General features: G+C 31.8%; 1 protein-coding gene across 6 annotated transcripts in view; it reads left to right on the forward strand.

The window, feature by feature from the left end:
• LOC126886681 (GTPase-activating protein skywalker) overlaps window positions 1-19,068 on the forward strand; it is a 400,554-nt gene that overhangs the window by 222,035 nt on the left and 159,451 nt on the right. The window contains exon 5 of one of the 6 annotated variants that reach the window (XM_050653672.1): window positions 13,029-13,058. The exons of the other annotated variants lie outside the window; for them this stretch is intronic. Coding sequence (XP_050509629.1) covers window positions 13,029-13,058 — 30 coding nt within the window. The remainder of the gene's footprint in view (window positions 1-13,028; window positions 13,059-19,068) is intronic. 6 annotated transcript variants of the gene reach the window in all.

The following is a 19,068-nucleotide window of genomic DNA, read 5'->3' on the forward strand; positions in this document are numbered from 1 at the left end:
ACAGTGCCAAAAAACACATTAAAAATGCCACAAATGATTTCTGAACATTAATTGTCGGAAAAATTTTTAACTAAATACGTATTTTCTGAAAATAAAATTATATAATAAATATACTTACAATCATAAAATGTATAAAAAAAAATAAAAAAATAAAAGTTTCTATTGGGATTCGAACCAACTTACCACGCGGCTGGTATTTGCGTTGTATTGGGATTCACCCGCATTAAAACTTCGCCACAGAGACAGCTTGTCATTATGTGCGAAGATCGTCTAACTAAACAGATTAACCTTTTGACATTTTTAACTTATGTAAATCAAATTATTTTGATTTTGAATTGAAATGATTTAGAATTGAAAAAACACAACAAAACATAGAGTAAGAAGACAATATATTAGGTGAATATTGATAGAAATTTTGATGGTAATCAAATTATGTAAATAAAAGTATTACATACTACTTATGTATTTTGGTAGGTTCAAGGTAGGTATCGGAGCCCGTATAACGACTAATAAATTTCGCAATCACTTGCGTCGTGCAAAGTGGCTATGTTCAAATATCATAACAAAATTTGATCAACTATTTATAAAACACTTACCAGTGAAAGATTCTTTAGCTTTGAATAAGCGAGATCTGCGGCACTCATACTGGGCACAGTTTGATGAGCTTTCACATTGGCATGCAACAATCATCTCTTCTATGTAAATAAGTCCAAAAATATAATACGAAAACTATTTAAAAAGGCAGTATAACCATTAACTAACTTTTTGTTTGTTGTTTCTCTTCCTACAAATTTTAAAACGCAACAAGCATACATTATAACCAAACCATGCACAGTCCCACAGCTGTGCCACAGCTGCCATATTGGATAATTTTTGTCATGTCATTTGAACATCCAATCAGAACAAAGTTATAATGCGCATGCGCCCGGTCGCTAGGTTTTCCCATATAAAATTTCACCGTCATTACGCCCGTAAAGAAGTATAACTTCAAAAATGAACAATGAACCATGTCCGGCGTATACAAAATCTTATGAAAAAGTGTATCGAATAAAAAGATAAATTTTGCAAAAATGGATATGTTATAGAGTATCGATAAAGGAGAAAATGGGGAACAGTAATAAGATCCTGAAGTGTGACTCATAACATAAATACAATGTGACCCATTTAGATTTGCTACCCTTGTAAAATTCGAAATTATTAAGCGGTTTCAAAATTTTGTTTTAAATGTTTCAATATCAAGTAATAAAAGATCTACGTTTGTCAAAATTTAGAATGTTTAGGAACATTATTGAACTCTTTAGGATTTACTCAGAATAGCAATTACTGAAACCACTTTCTTCAAAATCAAAGTATATCTTTGTAGTAACAAAGAATAATTATTATTTTTTGTGGAGTTATTGTCGTGTTATTTTGGTCTGTACTCTCATATTAAGTATATGTGTGGACCCTAAAAGTATAGAGCTGAACCAATGGAAGCACTGGAAATGTGGATTCATAGATGGATGTTAAAGATACCTTGAATGGCAAGGAAAACTAACGAAGAAGTACTAAGGAAGGTCAACAAAGATATAGAATTACTAAAGACTTAAACACCGACAAATCTCTTATCTAAGACATATATTGAGGGAAAATCGATATAGAATTCTGCAACTCATTCTTAAATCCAAAATAGGTCAGAAAAGTGTAGAAAGAAAGCAGATTTCTTGGCTACAAAACATTCGTGAATGTACTCAGATACCAAATGCAGTACAATTATTCGATTTGACAGAAGATCGAGAAACCTTCGCAATTGTGATCGCCAATATTTAATAATTCTTGTATGGCACGTGAAGAAGAAGAAAGGTTTACTACCATAGTTTTTTGTTAGTCGTAAATATAAAAATTTTATTAGCGATTTGTTTTTTAAAAATCGGTGGGCATATTTCTTGAAAATATATTTACGAAGCGAGAACAGTCTAATTTCTAATTGGAAATAATATATTCTTCTTTTTCTTCTAATTCATTGAACGTTATCGTTGGATATCATGTTAGCTACCGTATTTGCAATCAGGGTTTTACTGATAGCAGTTCCAAATTATAATGTAGTCGATTTTTCGTACCATCATCGTCTTAAGTTTTAAGTCTTAAGTCTTGATGTTTTGCTTTTGCCTGGACTACATTTACCTTGGATCTTTTCCTGTATGATTAGATGAATCCAACTTAGGTCTTTTTATTATATTGACAAGTTGTGTTGTTTGGTTCAACTGTCCAATATCCTTCTCATTTCTGACCATGTCTATTCAGCTTATCTTTAGTAGTCCCACTTAAAGTCCACGCTTCGCATTCAAGAGTAGTACAGGAAAAATGTAACAATGTGTCATTTCGACGATTAGATCCCAGCTCTCATTAATATTATTGCCGAGATTTGTTTGCTAACAGTTAGTCAGTATTACCATATCATCGGCACATCTAATGTTGTCCATGGTTACGCCATTTACTACAATGTCGTTTGCTGTCTTTATTCAGGCTTCCTCAAATATTTCCTCCAAATACAAGTTGAAGAGTAGAGGTGAGAGGAAATCGTGGTCTCATTAGTGTTTTTACTTCTATTTCATCTGATAGTTCGTCTTCTACTTTTCACTTCGTATTGATCGTATTAGATGAAAAATCAAAATAAGAGATCTGAAAATACGGAAAAGAGGGGAACATGAACGAGACTTAGTTCATTATGTACTCTTGAATTACCCTGATATGTTTTTGCTGATAGTCCACATAAAGAAGACGCAGAACTATATATGAGTTTCATGGGACTAAATCAAGCTGACAGTACGAAATCGCAAGAAAAATAAAATTTAATCAATCGTTCTCATATTATATTAATAAAGTCAAAATATTACAGACATCATCGATTTAAGGACCATCAAAGACCATCCAATACTAGTAATTTGTATTTAATTTATTATGTACCGACAAAATAGATAACCCTATAATGTTCCCGCCCCATTTCATGAAGGTACCAATTATAGACAAGGCGGAAACGGCGGGTTCGTTGGGAAAAATATTCCCATGAGATATTTTTGCATAATCACATTCGTGAGACATCCCAGAATAAGGTTCAAGAAGTCGCCCACGAGAAAAGTGGGCCAATTTTTTTTTAACAATTTTTTTTTAATCAAATTGCAAAAATCAATTGCTTGGCCCGGACTAATTTTTTTTAGGTTTTTTGGACCATTGTGGACAAAAAAGGTCTCTTATAATTTTTCTCTAAAGTTGATATTTTCGAGTTATAAGCAAGTTAAAATTTGAAAAACGCGAAAATGGCCATTTTTAAGGCTTAATAACTCGGTCAAAAATTATTATTTTCAAAGTCAGAAAGTGACTTAATCAAAGTTTAAAGTCGCCGTTACATGATCCTGAAGAAATCTGTGTCATTAATTTACTACTAAGCTGTTATTTTTAATTAATAACAATGAGTGGTTTTATCGTATTGACACTGCTGTAAATGTGAGTGCGAGTAAGATGCACAATTGGACTGCTGGAATAGCCTCTCTCTCGCACTCAGCATTTACAGCCCGGCACACGTGCATGGCGCTTATTATTATTACTTAAAAATAACAGCTTAGTAATAAAATAATGACAAAAATTTCTTCAGAATCTTGTAGGGGGGGCTTCAAACTTTGATTTAGTCATATATTGACTTTCATAATAATAACTTTTAACCGAGTTATTAAACCTTGAAAATCGCCATTTTTCGTTTTTTTTAATTTTAAATTGCTTATAAGTCGAAAACGATCAACTTTAGAGAAAAATTATAAGAGACCTTTTTTGTCCAGAATGGTCCAAAAAATTAAAGAAAAAATTGTTCGGGCCAAAAATATTGATTCTTGCAATATGATTAAAAAAAATTGTTAAAAAAAAATTGGCCCACTTTTCACTTGGGCGATTTCTTGAACCTTATTCTGGGATCTGTCACGAATGTGATTATGCAAAAAAATCTCATGGGAATATTTTTCCCTTCGAACCCGCCGTTTTCGCCTTGTCTATTAGTTTTTGCTAAATATACACAAGGGTCAATAAAAAAGTATACGTTGTCTGTTTTGGATTTTTTTATCTTTGTTTAAATAGAAACATTAATAAATACTTTTCAAGGCACATTCAGTTAGAATTATTCTTTATTATTCGGTTTAAAATAACTTCTGTAAACAAGTAAGTACATACTTATTATATACTTTTTACAATCGTAGTGGCAACAGATTTATTAAATAAAATGAGTTGTGTAAATAGAACTGGTTGAAATCTTTGTATTTTGCATAAATTAATATTTTCCACTCGAATGAATACAATTGATCGTAGACCACAAGAAATTGAATAAATAATATCAAATATACTCCACGGAAATTAGCAAAATTTATCCGTGTTCAAGACTGAAAAATCAGTTATTTAATTAGTTTTCCGTTAACATAATAACTTTAGTAAGGAAACTTGTATTCTTCTGCAGCAGAAATCTGGGCGTGTTTTTTTTTAATTTTTAACAATTAAGAGGAAACAGTAGCGATCAACAGGTAGCGAAAACGCGTTCCAAGATTGCGGCTGTAATTTTGAATATTTTTTCGAGATATTTGGCACACGTATTCGTAATATAATAAAGAATGGCGGTACAGAGCCCAATTTGAAAAATATATTAATATGTGGAAATTACTCTGTAATTAAATACAATATTAAAAAAACGAGCCTGTACCGCCATTAAGAAGAACAAAAAAATACACTTTCTTGAAATAAATTTTTTTATCCGATGCCTAGATTTTGTGTCATTTTGGAACTACTAAAATTTTTTATTTCATTAGTAGTTCCAAAATGACACAAAATCTAGGCATCGGATAAAAAAGTTTATTTAAAGAAAGTGTATTTTTTTGTTCTTCTTAATGGCGGTACAGGCTCGTTTTTTTAATTATTGTACTTAATTACAGAGTAATTTCCACATATTAAATATATTTTTCAAATTGGGCTCTGTACAGCCATTCTTTATTATATTACGAATACGTGTGCCAAATATTTCGAAAAAATATTCAAAATTACAGCCGCAATCTTGGAACGCGTTTTCGCTACCTATTGATCGCTACTGTTTCCTCTTAAGACGAAAAATGCATTTTTTTAAATCTTCGCTTACCATTAAAAAGGTGTGTGTATATATACTTAAATATAAACATTTTATCTGTTAATTGATAGAAAAACTTCCGAATACAGTATTCTAAAAAATTTTAAACTCATTCAAATTGAATTGAAAACAAAAAAAAATTGATTTTTTTTTTCAAATTACGGATAGGTTCTCAACATCATTTTTATTGCGATAACGCAGTTATTATTATTAATATTACGAAAAAAAGTTATTCTTTATAAAAAAGAGTACACAGTCTAACAACTACGATGCAATTATAAGATATCAAATTTTATACGAGGTATGTCAAAAAATATGAATTTCGCTCAAGAGAAACTTTAAAAAATTCAAATAATTTTTTTTCAATTCTTCTTAAGGTGCCGAGACCGCTTGTCGATCGTTGGCTCTCATGTTGCCCAGCATATTAACAATCATTGTCTTATTTACAGCCGCACGAAATAGTTCAGTGCTAGTTTTCCCAAACCATTGGCGTAGGTTTTTAAGCCAAGAAGTTGTACGGCGGCCCACACTTATTTTTCCCATTATTTTACCTTGCATGACAAGGTGAAGTATGTCATATTTTTCTGGGTGACGCATTATATGACCAAAGTATTCCAATTTGCGACTTTTAACCGTGTTCACTACTTCGCAACTTTTATTCAAACGTTGCAAAACCCTTTCGTTTGTGACTCTTTCTACCCAACTGATCTTCAGAATACGGCGGTAGACCCACATTTCAAATGCTTCTAGGTTTTTTAAAAGCGATTCTGTCAGTGTCCATGCTTCGACCCCGTAAAGTAGTACTGGGAATATATAACATCGGACCATTCTTATGCGAAGTTCCAAATTTAGATCATGACTGCACAGGATTTTCTTAAATTTCATAAGACTTGTTCTTGCTTTGGCAATTCTACTTTTTATTTCTGTACTAGGGTTCCAGCTTTCATTAATATGAGTACCCAGATATACAAGATTACTTACTCGTTCAATTGAGTCATTACCGATTGTTACGTTATAGTTATTATTATTTACGGCTGCCTGTTTACTAATAACCATAAACTTTGTTTTTCTTGCGTTGAGTTTGAGTCCATATATCGCGCAGAATGCCACCATTCGGTTCAATAACGCGTGAAGATGTTCAATTGATCCAGTCAGCAACAAGGTGTCATCTGCGTATCTGATATTGTTCATAAGCATACCATTAATGAGTATTCCCTCTTTTGCGTTTTCCAACACTTCATTTAAGATTGTTTCAGCGTAAAGATTAAACAACATTGGTGACAATATACAGCCTTGTCGAACTCCGCGCTTGATTTTTACTTCTTCAGAGCACTGATTCGCAACCCTAATACATGCAGCCTGGCCCCAATACAAATTTGCGATTATTCTAATGTCCCTACCGTCCAGACCGGTAGTTTTGAGAATGCCATTTTTTCTTGGCGAACTTTATCAAAGGCCTTTTCAAAATCAATCGCGCACATGAAAACGTCATGATTTACATCTCTGCATCTTTGAATTAAAACTTGAGTTGCGAATAGTGCATCACGCGTTCCAAGGCCACAGCGAAAACCGAATTGAGTACTTGAGATTCTTTCCTCAATTTTTCTATATGTTCGTTGATGAATTATTCTGAGAAACGTTTTCAATACATGACTCATTAGGCTGATGGTGCGATAATCGCTGCATTTTGTGGCTCTGTGTTTTTTTGGTAGTACAACAAATGAGGATTTAAGCCAATCTTTAGGAATTTTTCCGCTTTCGTAGATTAAGTTGAACAATTTCGTAAGTATCTTAATGCCCTCGGCACCTAAAAGCTTTAGTCTTTCTACGTAAATCCCATCTGGTCAGATCGCCTTGCCGTTTTTTGCGTTCTTTATAGCGTATTGCACTTCTTCCTTAGTTATTGGAGGACCGCTTATGTCATTTAGCGTTTCTAGTTCGCTTCTTTCATCATCGAATAATTCCTTTATATATTCTGTCCATCGTATTAGTTGACCTTCGATATCGATTATAATTTTTCCGTTTTTATCTTCGATTAGTGGAGGATTACATTTTTTATTCAGTCCTGCAACTTCTTTCAGTTTTTTGTTTAGAAGAATGTAATTGCATATTATAACATAATTTTTAATTCCAAACAACCTTTCTTCACAACAATTTTCGATATTGTGAAATAAATGGTACTTTGCTCTTGAGCGAAATTCGTATTTTTTGACATACCTCGTATACTGTTGATAAAATTTGATCACTGATGATTGAATCTTAGGTTTTAGACCATGCGGAGCACTTTATGAAGAATAACCTTATTTAGTAAAATTAATAATAAAAAAGTTTCCCATATGGTTTCAAGTTACGCAGACACACTGTATAGTTATTCTAAATTGTTTATAAGTTAAAAATAACGGTAACTTTAAAAACCATGCTTGGTTTTAATTTTTTTTTTAAATGTTTGGTGCATATTAAAATAGAAGTCTAAAATAATAAACAGTTAACGATATTAATTGTCTTATTTTGGTGTTTTTGAAGCAATAAATTACTTTTTTTAGAATATGACATGTTTAAATTTTTTGGATCTCTTAACAGATAAATTATTTACATATAAATAAATTTATGGTTTTAATGGTAAGCAAAAATTCGAAAAAAATCTTATTTCTCGTACTGTACTCTTTACAACAACGAAATTTCTACAGAAAATACATACAGTCGGAAAAATTAAAGAATACCCATGAACGAACATATAAAACACGCTGTATTTTCCTGTCACCGTGTCGCACAAAAAATTGGCCAGCGCAAGTACATGTAATAATTATTATTACATGTACTTGTGCTGGGCAATTTTCTTTGTGACACGGTGACAGGAAAATACAGCGTGTTTTATATGTTCGTTCATGGGTATTCTTTTATTTTTCCGACTGTAGGTTTTCTTACTATAGGTACATATTAACGGAACAACTTTTTGAGAAATTTATTTTCCTGGACCAATAACTCATTTTATTTATACACAATTTCCTCGATTAATTCATTATTTTTAAGCAGTGAAGAGAGAAGTGTCCAAATTTTAATTTTGAAGTTATGCATATTTGAAACCTCTCTAATTTGTAGTTTTTAATCAAATTTGTGCTTCTTGGTGAATGGTTCTATTGTATATAGTCGTTTTTTTTTTCGTTTTTTAGATTCAGATTTTGTACAGTATTTAAAAGTGTTAACATCTAACAGCATCAGATTGTCTTCTTTTCTTATTGAGTCACACTTTGTGACTAACATTTATGAGCAAGAATATTATCTATAAAAATAAAAATTTGTTTAATTTATGCTTCTCGAATATTTTATGGATAAAATAATTAGAATGCTACTAATAGAGACAATAAGTAATAAATCAATTATTTTAATATTAATTAAGATACTTAACAGAAGAATACAATGTCAATTCTAGTCTGCCATCAAAAAGTTCATCAAAAGCCATCTTTTGTTTAAGTATTATGTTTCTATGGGATTATGCCAAAGTTATTGGTGTAATGAGAATTAAATTTTTAATTAACTAATGTTTGTCATTTCGACCACTCCGGAAATCATTACCAAAAAATTATTTTAAAATTTCTGGGGAAGACGTATAACCTAGCTTTATTGGATTATGTATGTCTTTTCAAAAATTGGCATACTTGGCCTAGATCTTATAGGCTACAGCAATGTTTGGTCGAAAGAAATTTTTGAGGGCCGTGTTCTTGTGATATTTTTTGAGACGTTTGTATGATATTTTGTGTTAATGTGTTTGTGTAATCAGTATCGTAGATATGATTGTGTAACTTAAGTTTTTTTTAATTTTTCAACATAGATTTATGTTCGTGTGTTGTGTGTTGCATATGTATTGTATATGAGATTGTAGATGACTTGATCTCCCACTTCCTTTACTCCGCTATAATTACTATCTTCTTGTTGTTGACTTCTCCTTTGGATATTGGCAACCAAATCCCACTGCATTCTGCTGATTGGTCAGCTACACATTTTTCTTCGTTAAGTAGGATCAAGGCTACTTTTTTGACTTTTTCCTTTTTCATGTCCGTTTCTTTCATGATTATTTGTGTATCCTTCCAGTGTACTCTGTGCTGTTGTCCCAAGCGTGTTTGCGTATCTGGGATTTCTGGGTGTCTCTATCCTTGATGTATGTTTCATGCTCGTTTACCATGACACATGCAGTTTCTCCCTCGTAGAAATTTCTTTTTTCTCCCTCATTATTGTATAAATGCAGTTTTTGGATTTTTCTTGTATGTTGTTGGATTTGGTTTTGGACAGGATAGCTCTCAGACTGTTGGTGGTTTTGAATTTTGTTGTGATGTTGTACTTGTTTCCTATCATTTTCAATTTTTCCTGATAAGCCCTTTACATATGGTGTTATTGTCATCTGTGAGTCTCTTCTTGTGAATTTCTCTGGAGGGCTGGTGGTGTGTTGTTGTTTTTTCTTTATCAATATTGCGGAATTCCTTATTTACAAATGACAACGGGAAGTGATTTTTCTGACTGAGAATTGTTATTTATTAATATTATTATTTTTTTTAAATATAAAATACCAAAGATCCCCTCTCCACCCTCCACCCTCCACCTCGTATCACAGGTGCCGTAATAGTGACATATGAGTTTACAGAGTCACTTTGACCGATAATTTTAAATTTGAACTTATGGAAAGTGATATCTCGTTTGAAAGGTATTAAAAATACCTATTCAATATAATATACTAATTTTGTTTGGGTTTAAGTTGATTTTGATGAATAAATTAATTAAATGCCGAAATTTTAGTTAAGCATAAAGATTCAAACGTCCGCCTATGGTTATTTGTTAAAAATGTTTAAGTTTTTCGACCAAAATTGTTTTTACGGCAAGAACATCACCTTTTTTGACAAATAACCATAGGCGGGCGTTTGAATCTTAATTAATTAAATGCGAAACTACAATTTTAGTATTTATTTATCAAAATCAACTTAAACCCAAACAAAATTAGTATTATTTAATTGATATTTTCAATACTTTCCAAACGAGATATCACTTGCCCTAAGGTCCTATTTAAAATTATCGGTCAAAGTGGCTCTGTAACGTCATCTGTCACTATTATGTACCTGTTATAACGATTATGAAAAAATCATGTAGTTGTCAAGTTAAACCATTTTCTTATTTTATGAAACCAGGATATTCTTCTTCTTTTTCTCTTTCTTTTCCGAAGTAGTTCGTATCGTTGTTTGTACAGTCATTCCAGTTTGGATACAAATATAAAAACATAAATATGTATAATCCAGAAAGCCACTGCGCATCCGCTAGGAAGAATATTCCGATTCGGATTTTTTGCACAATCTTACTCAAAAACGACCCCTTTTAACGAATTTGCATGTTGCCAGGACCAAAAGTGGGTCAAAAATTTTTATAAATTTTTTTTTGTTTGTTTCCTAAAATTATTTTGTTTGCATGGAACAAAGTTTTTTTAGGTTTTTTGGATCATTTCAAACAGAAAAGTCCTGTAGTGACTTTTCTCTAAAGTTGATAGTTTTTGACATATAAGCGATTAAAAATTGCGAAATTGGCCATTTTTAACCTTCAAAAACTATGTGAAAAACTTAAAATTTGAATGTTGGCAATGTAGGTAGATATTCTTTAAACATCGATTGATGAAATCCCGAAGAGTTTTCTGCAATACGCTATCAAAACTCCTTTGTTTTTTAATTTCTAATCACGCGTGTGCGACACTATTTTCCACCGTTGCCTGTGAATACAGTATGGTGCAAATGAAAGGAATAAATTCGTTATTTCGTAAACCGGCGACTTTAAGGAAAAAACCCGAAACAGGTCGCTTTTTATTTTTAACTTATGATATTGTGGCATATATGGTATACTAGTGACGTCATCCGTCTGGGCGTGCTGACGTAATCGATGATTTTTTTAAATGAGAATAGGGTCGTGTGGTAGCTCATTTGAAAGGTTCTTCAATTCTCTATTCAGTAATGTAAACATTTACATAATTATTTATACAGGGTGTCCAATTTTTTTTTATTAAATTAAATTATTTGACAAAAAGAAGTAGAAGGACACCCTGTATAAATAATTATATAAATGTTTATATTACTAAATAGAGAATTGAAGAACCTTTCAAATGAGCTAGCAGACGACCCCTATTCTCATTTAAAAAAATCATCGATTACGTCATCACGCCCAGATGGATGACGTCACTAGTATACCATATATGCCACAATATCATAACTTAAAAATAAAAATCGACCTGTTTCGGGATTTTTCCTTAAAGTCGCCGGTTTACGAAATAACGAATTTATTCCTTTCATTTGCACCATACTTCCGGTGGAAAATAGTGTCGCGCACGCTTGATTAGCAATTAAAAAACGAAGGGGTTTTGAATATGGTATTGCAAAAAACTCTTCGGGATTTCATCAATCGATGTTTAAAGAATATCTACCTACCTTGGCAACATTTAAATTTTCAGTTTTTCATGTAGTTTTCGAGGGTTAAAAATGGCCAATTTCGCAATTTTTCAATTTTTAATCGCTTCTATGTTAAAAACTATCAACTTTAGAGATAAGTCACTAAAGACCTTTTCTGTTTGGAATGATCCAAAAAACCTAAAAAAACTTTGTTCCATGCAAAAAAAATAATTTTAGGAAAAAAACAAAAAAAACGTTCAAACAATTTTTGACCCACTTTTGGTCCTGGCAACATGCAAATTTGTTAAAAGGGGTCCTTTTTGAGTAAGATTGTGCAAAAAATCCGAATCGGCATATTTTTCCTAGCGGATGCTCAGTGGCTTTCTGGACTAATATAATTTATGAAAATATGTATCTCTTTGGGGGATTTTTCTTATTGCGGATCTCTTCTAGAATTAATTTTTCCTTGGACTCAGTGGCGGATCCAGCAGGATAAAGTATCATCAAGAGGGGGGTCCGATTGGCTAAATTTCTATGAAAAATAAATGAATAAATGAATGTTTTTATAATCTTTATATATATAACTTAGTTTGAGAGTGCGGGCCGATCGCCCCCATCGCCCTCCCCTGGATCCGCCACTTCTTGGACTTCATTTAATATTTCGAAAGTCTCTTCTTTCATTAAAAGATATTTATTATTGATGATTTCTGTTGATTTTCTCCAATATACTTCTTTTATGACCGGTTGCACCAACAGATCTTAAGCTTAAGTCGAGAATATCATAAGAATTAATACAATATAATTATAATATATTACAATAAGAATACCATAATATAATAATAGATAAGTAGAGCTTAGCTAAGCTGAAGCTTAAGATCAGTTGGTGCAACCAGGCATTAGTATCTTATATCCTTATCGTTAACATCGATTTCCTGTAATCGTTCTAAAAGTGGCTCGTGCCTAGTATTGTCTTTTGTAAGTATCTCAATTAGTGAAGTTTACTTGCCATCAAATTATTTCAGAAAACAGTAATCTTAAGCATATTACAAAGTCATTTGTATTTGATTGGTATCGTCAATCGATATCGTTGTGGCCCAGGTAAAAAGTAGGTAATAAATTTTCAGTATCTTTACCTCTCGACACTTAAGGACGCCATTTAAATACAAATGACTTTGTAATAGGATTCAGATACGGTTTTCTACAATAATTTGAAGGCAAGTATACTAAAAGATTACCCTATACTTATTTGAAATGAGAAATTTTAGTTATTTTATCCATAAGATTAATTTTGTTCACTTGCTATTTAAAATACATAATTTAATTTAGCAATAAATTGCACAATATTTTAGGATCAGTTTAATTTTTTTTAAGAATTCTTATTTGATTTTTATTGGAATATTTATACAATATTTCCATTATTTTATTTCGTACTATAAGTAAAATATCGTACTGGTGTAGAGACATTTCGTTTACATTTTCAGAAAATGTCCGAAGAGATGTACAATGAAATGGTATTGTATTTGAATTTTATAAATTGAGAATGTGACAATGTTTGTGTATTGTGTCAACATATTCATTGCTATTTTTATTGCTTCAGACCGCTTGTGATCTTAGCTCCATATTATGTACAACTATAATTTATAGGTTTATGTTTATGGATACTACTTAAAACGATGTATTTTTTGTTAATTTATTTTGTAATTTATATTGTTTAATTTTGTAAATTATAATTTATTAAAAAAACATATTTACTTTGCTTTAAATATTAACAATTTTGAATTTCTATTTTTTTTTATTTTGATGGTTTTGGTAAAGACCAATTAGCCAGAAATTTTTTTATTTAACTATAATATTCTTTTTTATTGAAAACTCATCCTTTACTATTACAGTGAGGCATAGTATATTTCTTGATGTAACTATTGATGAAAAATTTATTTATTTTAACGTGTTTTACGTTAATGTAGAATATTAAATTATTCGTCTTTTAAAAGTTTTAAAAGAAGTGTATACATATGAAATTATAAAACACCACCTAAAAACCTGTAAAACTATCCTACTAGCATTCCATCTACACCTTGGCTTTTCCACTAAATGCTTATGAAGGTTTTCCACTAAACGGACAAAAAGAAATCAAAACACAAACTCGTGTCGAATAAAATAAAACTAAAAATTTTCGCAAACTCTTTGAAGATTGCCATGTACTGAGATAGTGAGAGTTTTAATTGATCATGAATGAAGGTGGTAAATTTTACAAAAAGCAGTAGTTGACGACTGAAGAACTACCTTATCTGTACCTTAAGAAAAGAACCTTCTGAGAACACAGAAATTTTGGTAAAGTATAAATGCGAAAGAAGGAATTAAAAAAAAATAAAAATAATTTTTTTTTTCTAAATAATTGCTACAGTACAGCATTTTATGCCCATTTGGTTTGGTTATAATGCAATGAGTTTTATGCATCACAGAAATACTCCTTTGTCTCCAGCTAGTCACAATTAAGAATAAAAACTCATCTGATCTAAACATCTTGGTTGGTTACTGAAGAAAAACTGTACTTGGACTTTCTCATGACAACCGGTGAAAAAGAGCCGAAAATAAAAACAAAACTCGAACAGTGTATTGCCCGCTTGACGGAAACTACAGTGTTGGGCTTACTCCAGTTTTATTTTTGTTTTTCAGGTTCTAGAAAACACAAACAAAATATATACTTAGTACGGTCCTGATACCGTGAGTATTTCAAATTTCTCCATTTAAATGTATTTACCTCAAAATCAATTAAAATTATCGTGTTATCTTTTACATCATCCCTGTAAAAAGTTTCTTTTTCACGAACGTCACAAATTGGAGGATGAACGCAATGGACGAGAACTGGTGGAGGAGAAGAACCTAGTAAGCCATGAGCCTGCTAGGTTCGACGCGCTGATTATTATTATTATTAATTGACAACACTATTTAGAAGCCGGTTTATTTGATTTGTACATCATCTTTTTATAGTCTTTATTTCCATTGAATCAGGAAAGCGATGCTAAACATTTATATCGTATTTCTACTATCTTTTATGATACTATTATAGTTTATTACCAATTTTACGTGGATTAATTGATTTATACTCTCATAAAAGTGGCAACAATAAAATTTTATATAATAATTACAATTAAATTTGTTTTTTAACTGCTATTTCGTCACTAAAGAATGACATTCAAATAAAAAATTATTTATAACCTTAATTTAAACAAAAAATAAAAATTTGGCCAGATATCGAAAAATGAACACCAGTGTTAAGCAAAATTATTATACAATACAATACAATACATTATACAATAAATTGCTGACAATAGGGAGTTTTTGTTGCTACGTAACGTACGCATCTCCGTATACGTAAAGCAACTAACGTGTCGTAGAGGATGAATGTTAAATAGGTAGTTTTTGTAACTGCCTTAACGTAACGTAAAGCAAATCGTAAAGTCATTTTTAAATTCCGTTGACATTTAAAAAAATAAAACAATGTTCACACAATATACAATTAATATACAAATGTAAAAAAAGATAAATGAATGATGAAATTGTATGGTTTTAATTGCTTCTATTTAAATATAAAAATATTATTTTTCCTTAGGTTAAAATTGTTTTATTTTTGTTTATACCTACTTTTTAGTTGTAAATTATTGTATACCTACATCAGAATTCCAGTAGGTATAATGTAAATAGTGTGGTAATATTTATTTGAAAATTTTACTGAAACTAGGTCATTTGTTTATCTAGTTATTAATTGTGGTGATCACTGTATTTCTTAAATTAATACAAGATTTGTTTGTTTTGCTTTATTAATAGACAACTTAAAAACAATAAAGTTTTAAATCTATTATGAAGCTCCAATTTCCAATTACAAACACAGAATAATTTTACTCAAATAGACTAAACCAATAACCAATATAACCTTAAAATGTTTATAAACAGGTAGTACGCTGATGAAATATTCATTTGGTAGGTAATCGGGCAAGATCCTCGTGTGCATTCTGTGACTTTCGGCTCGATAGGGATGCGTATGAACCTAACGTACCAGTGCGTAACCTTAGGTAATACGTATCGCGATACGGGAGTTCAACCATTAATGCGCAAGCGTATATGTCAAAAAGATGCGTTACGTTTACGTATTTGTGTGCACAAAAACTCCCTATTATCATAACTTGTTATTTACTTGAGAGTTACTTCTGTTAATACGCAGCTGAAACATGGGCTCTTCAAAAATCGATAGGAGTAAGATCGAAGCCTTCAAAATATTGGTCTACAGTAGAATTCTCCGCGTGTCTTAGACAGAACCAACCTGTTAATCCTGGAAGTCTGTCTGGAAGAACTTCATTAAAAGACAGGCTAACATAATTACCGATACCTAAATTAAGTCAGCAACATAGCCAGAAGAACGGGGAACATGAAAGTATTGGTAGTAGAAAAAAAGGTAGAAGGTCGAATAGTCCATGTGGTGAGACCGCTCCCGTCTGGAAAAATTTCTGATTCGGTTTCTTTGTGGATTCCTATTCAAAAATGTCCCCTTTAAACCAATCTGAAGGGTGCCGGGCGGAATTTTTGGGCAGAAATTGTTAAAATAATTTTTTTTTAAACAAATACAAAAGATCACGTTTTTTTGCTTCGAAACATATATTTTTAAGTTTTGTGGATCATTCTAAACAAGAAAGGTATCTTGAAAATTTTCTCAAAAATTGATAGTTTTCGAGTTATAGGCGATTTAAAATCTGAAAAATGCGAAAATACGCATTTTCGATGCCTAAAAACTCATATTTAAATTAGTATGTTTGAGGTTGCCAGATACTTAAATTTAAGTTTAAACATTCAGCTTCAAGATTCTGAAGAGTGATTGCGTCTAACCTTAATTTAAACCGTCTTTTTTTTTAGTTGTTAAATATGTATGTCCGTCCGATTTTTTTTGCCGGTGCGGCGCGCTCTATTTCAAAAATCTCCAATTTACCTCCGAAAGATATTTTTTCTAGATTCTTTGGTATATACTAAATAAAATAAGTTTCTTGACATTTTTCTCAAAAGTTAACAGTTTTAAAGTTAAAAGCGATTTAAAATCCGAAAATGCGTTTTTTGGCATTTTTCGGATTTTAAATGGCTTATAACTTTAAAACTATTAACTTTTAAGAGAAATGTCAAGAAACTTATTTTATTTAGAATATCCCAAAGAATCTAGAAAAAATATTTTTCGGATGAAAATAGGAGATTTTTGAAATAGAGCGCGCCGCACCAGCAAAAAAATCGGATAAACACGCATATTTAACAATTAAAAAACAACGGTATAAATTAAGGTTAGACGCGATCTTCAGAATCTTGAAGCTGAATGTTTGATCTTCAATTTAAGTATTTGGCAACCTCAAAAATACTAATTTAAATATGAGTTTTTAAGCCTCGAAAATGCGTATTTTCGCATTTTTCAGATTTTAAATCGCCTATAACTCGAAAACTATCAATTTCTAAGAAAAAATACAAAATACCTTTCTTGTTTAGAATGACCCCAAAAAACCTAAAAATATATGTTCCAAGGCAAAAAAAGTGATATTTTGTATTTGTTTAAAAAAATTGTTTAAACAATTTCTGCCCAAAAATTCCGCCCAGCACCCTTCAGATTTGTTTAAAGGGGACATTTTTGAATAGGAATCCGCAAAGAAACCGAATCAGAAATTTTTTCAGACGGGAGCGGTCTCACCACATGGACTAGAAGACCAAGAGGAAGATCTCCGATGGACAGACCAAATAAAGATCTATTGGGAAAATCCCTGCATGAGGTCGTCCATCTGGCACAAGATCGTAGCAAATGGAAATAGCAAGCTAACAAAATTTTTAATGTCATCACGCCTTGACAAGGGCTCAAGGAATGAAGAGAAGCATTCACTATCTTGAATTGGAGCCTAAAGTTACTACAACAAATAACTATTTGACGCTAGAAGAGCTACATATTAGATTTTCTCTTCAGACTAATAAAGTTATTGAATAGTTCAGAGATTTGACAACTGAATTGAAGTTTTGACCGAGTAAACTGTATCATTAATTTTTTTTGCACAGGCCTTTGCCATTCAGCCAATCACAACTTTTTAAGTTCTTCCTAAATTATCATTGATTTAACGATGATTATATGCTTCAAAGTAATATATTAAACGTCTGTATAGAATCGTTGTTTTCTTTCCAATTAGAAGGAATTAGGAGGATATGATCATTATCCAGGTATTTGTGCATTTAAATAATTAGATAGAGAATAATTTATTCATGACCAACCTCTCCCAAGGACACCGGTAATTAGATTATGGATAAAGTAATTCAATCAAATTGTGTTTTGACTAGCAAAGTTTTTGGGTTAGTTCTGATTTTTTTATAATACATGTATTTTGGCCTGCTGAATCCGAATATAAGGTTTGCGGACAAAATTTCGTGACGGAACATTGAGTAAATCACGAAAAAACTGTTAATTTTTAGTGAATGGTCTGTTAAGAGAAATTAAATTTCTTAAAATTCTCTACAAATATCAGTATTTATTTTTTTTCAGACGAACTTTTCGGTCTAAAGTGCAAGTTGAAAATTATCCATTTTTAACGGTTTCTGTAAAACCCACTTGTGACATTTCAAAACTTTATTTTTTATTAGAATGCTGTCTTTGATAAATTTACATGCTCCATCCTGTGGAGGGTGCTGATAGCCTAATTATCACAACAGCTCTTGCGATGGCACCGTCAAATGAACATGTGACAATGGTGAGGAAAGATATCGACCTTCTGGTCATTTTGATTGGCCTGTGTAGTCCTAACACGAAAAATGTAATTATTCTGAAACCAGGAAAAGGAAAGGATTCGCAAAGCTTCTACAACCCTCATCTGGCTGCTGAAAAAATCCTAATGGACCATATATTATTCTTACATGCGTGAGTGGTTGTGATACTATGTGGGGTATACATCTGCATTGTTTAATCATGGAAAAGTCCTGCAGAAGAACACAGACTTGGAACCAACCATTGAGGCTTTTAAAGACCCTAATGCACATCAGAATGAGGTTTTCACAGTTAACATGTTTCTCTTGGCTAATATGGAAGAAAAAAAGAGACCAGTCTGAACGATTTGAGATACAGACAATAAGTATCATTACTCCCTATCGAATCTGCTGCACGAAAACATTCACTTCGAGTTTACTATCAGGTGCAGCAATGGTTATGTTTTTGTCGAGCCACACCTGACGAGCAACAAGAAGATCCAAGTGATTGGGGTTGGAAAAAAACTACTACTGGTCTCGTGCCAGTGCCAACCACTTTGGGCCCTGCACCAAACTCACTACTACGGTATATTTCTTGGAAATGTATAAGGGGCTGCCAACGCAATTGTGGATGCAGGAAGGCGGGCCTCCATTGTTCCCCAATTTGAACATCATGCGAAGGACTGTGTGACAACGTTGAGCCACCGGAAGATAGCTCTGATATAGACGTAGAAGAGACTGAAGGAAGAGACAGAGGTATGGAGCAATTAG

This window comes from Diabrotica virgifera, chromosome 6 (genome assembly GCF_917563875.1).
Source record: "Diabrotica virgifera virgifera chromosome 6, PGI_DIABVI_V3a".
NCBI lineage: Eukaryota > Metazoa > Arthropoda > Insecta > Coleoptera > Chrysomelidae > Diabrotica > Diabrotica virgifera.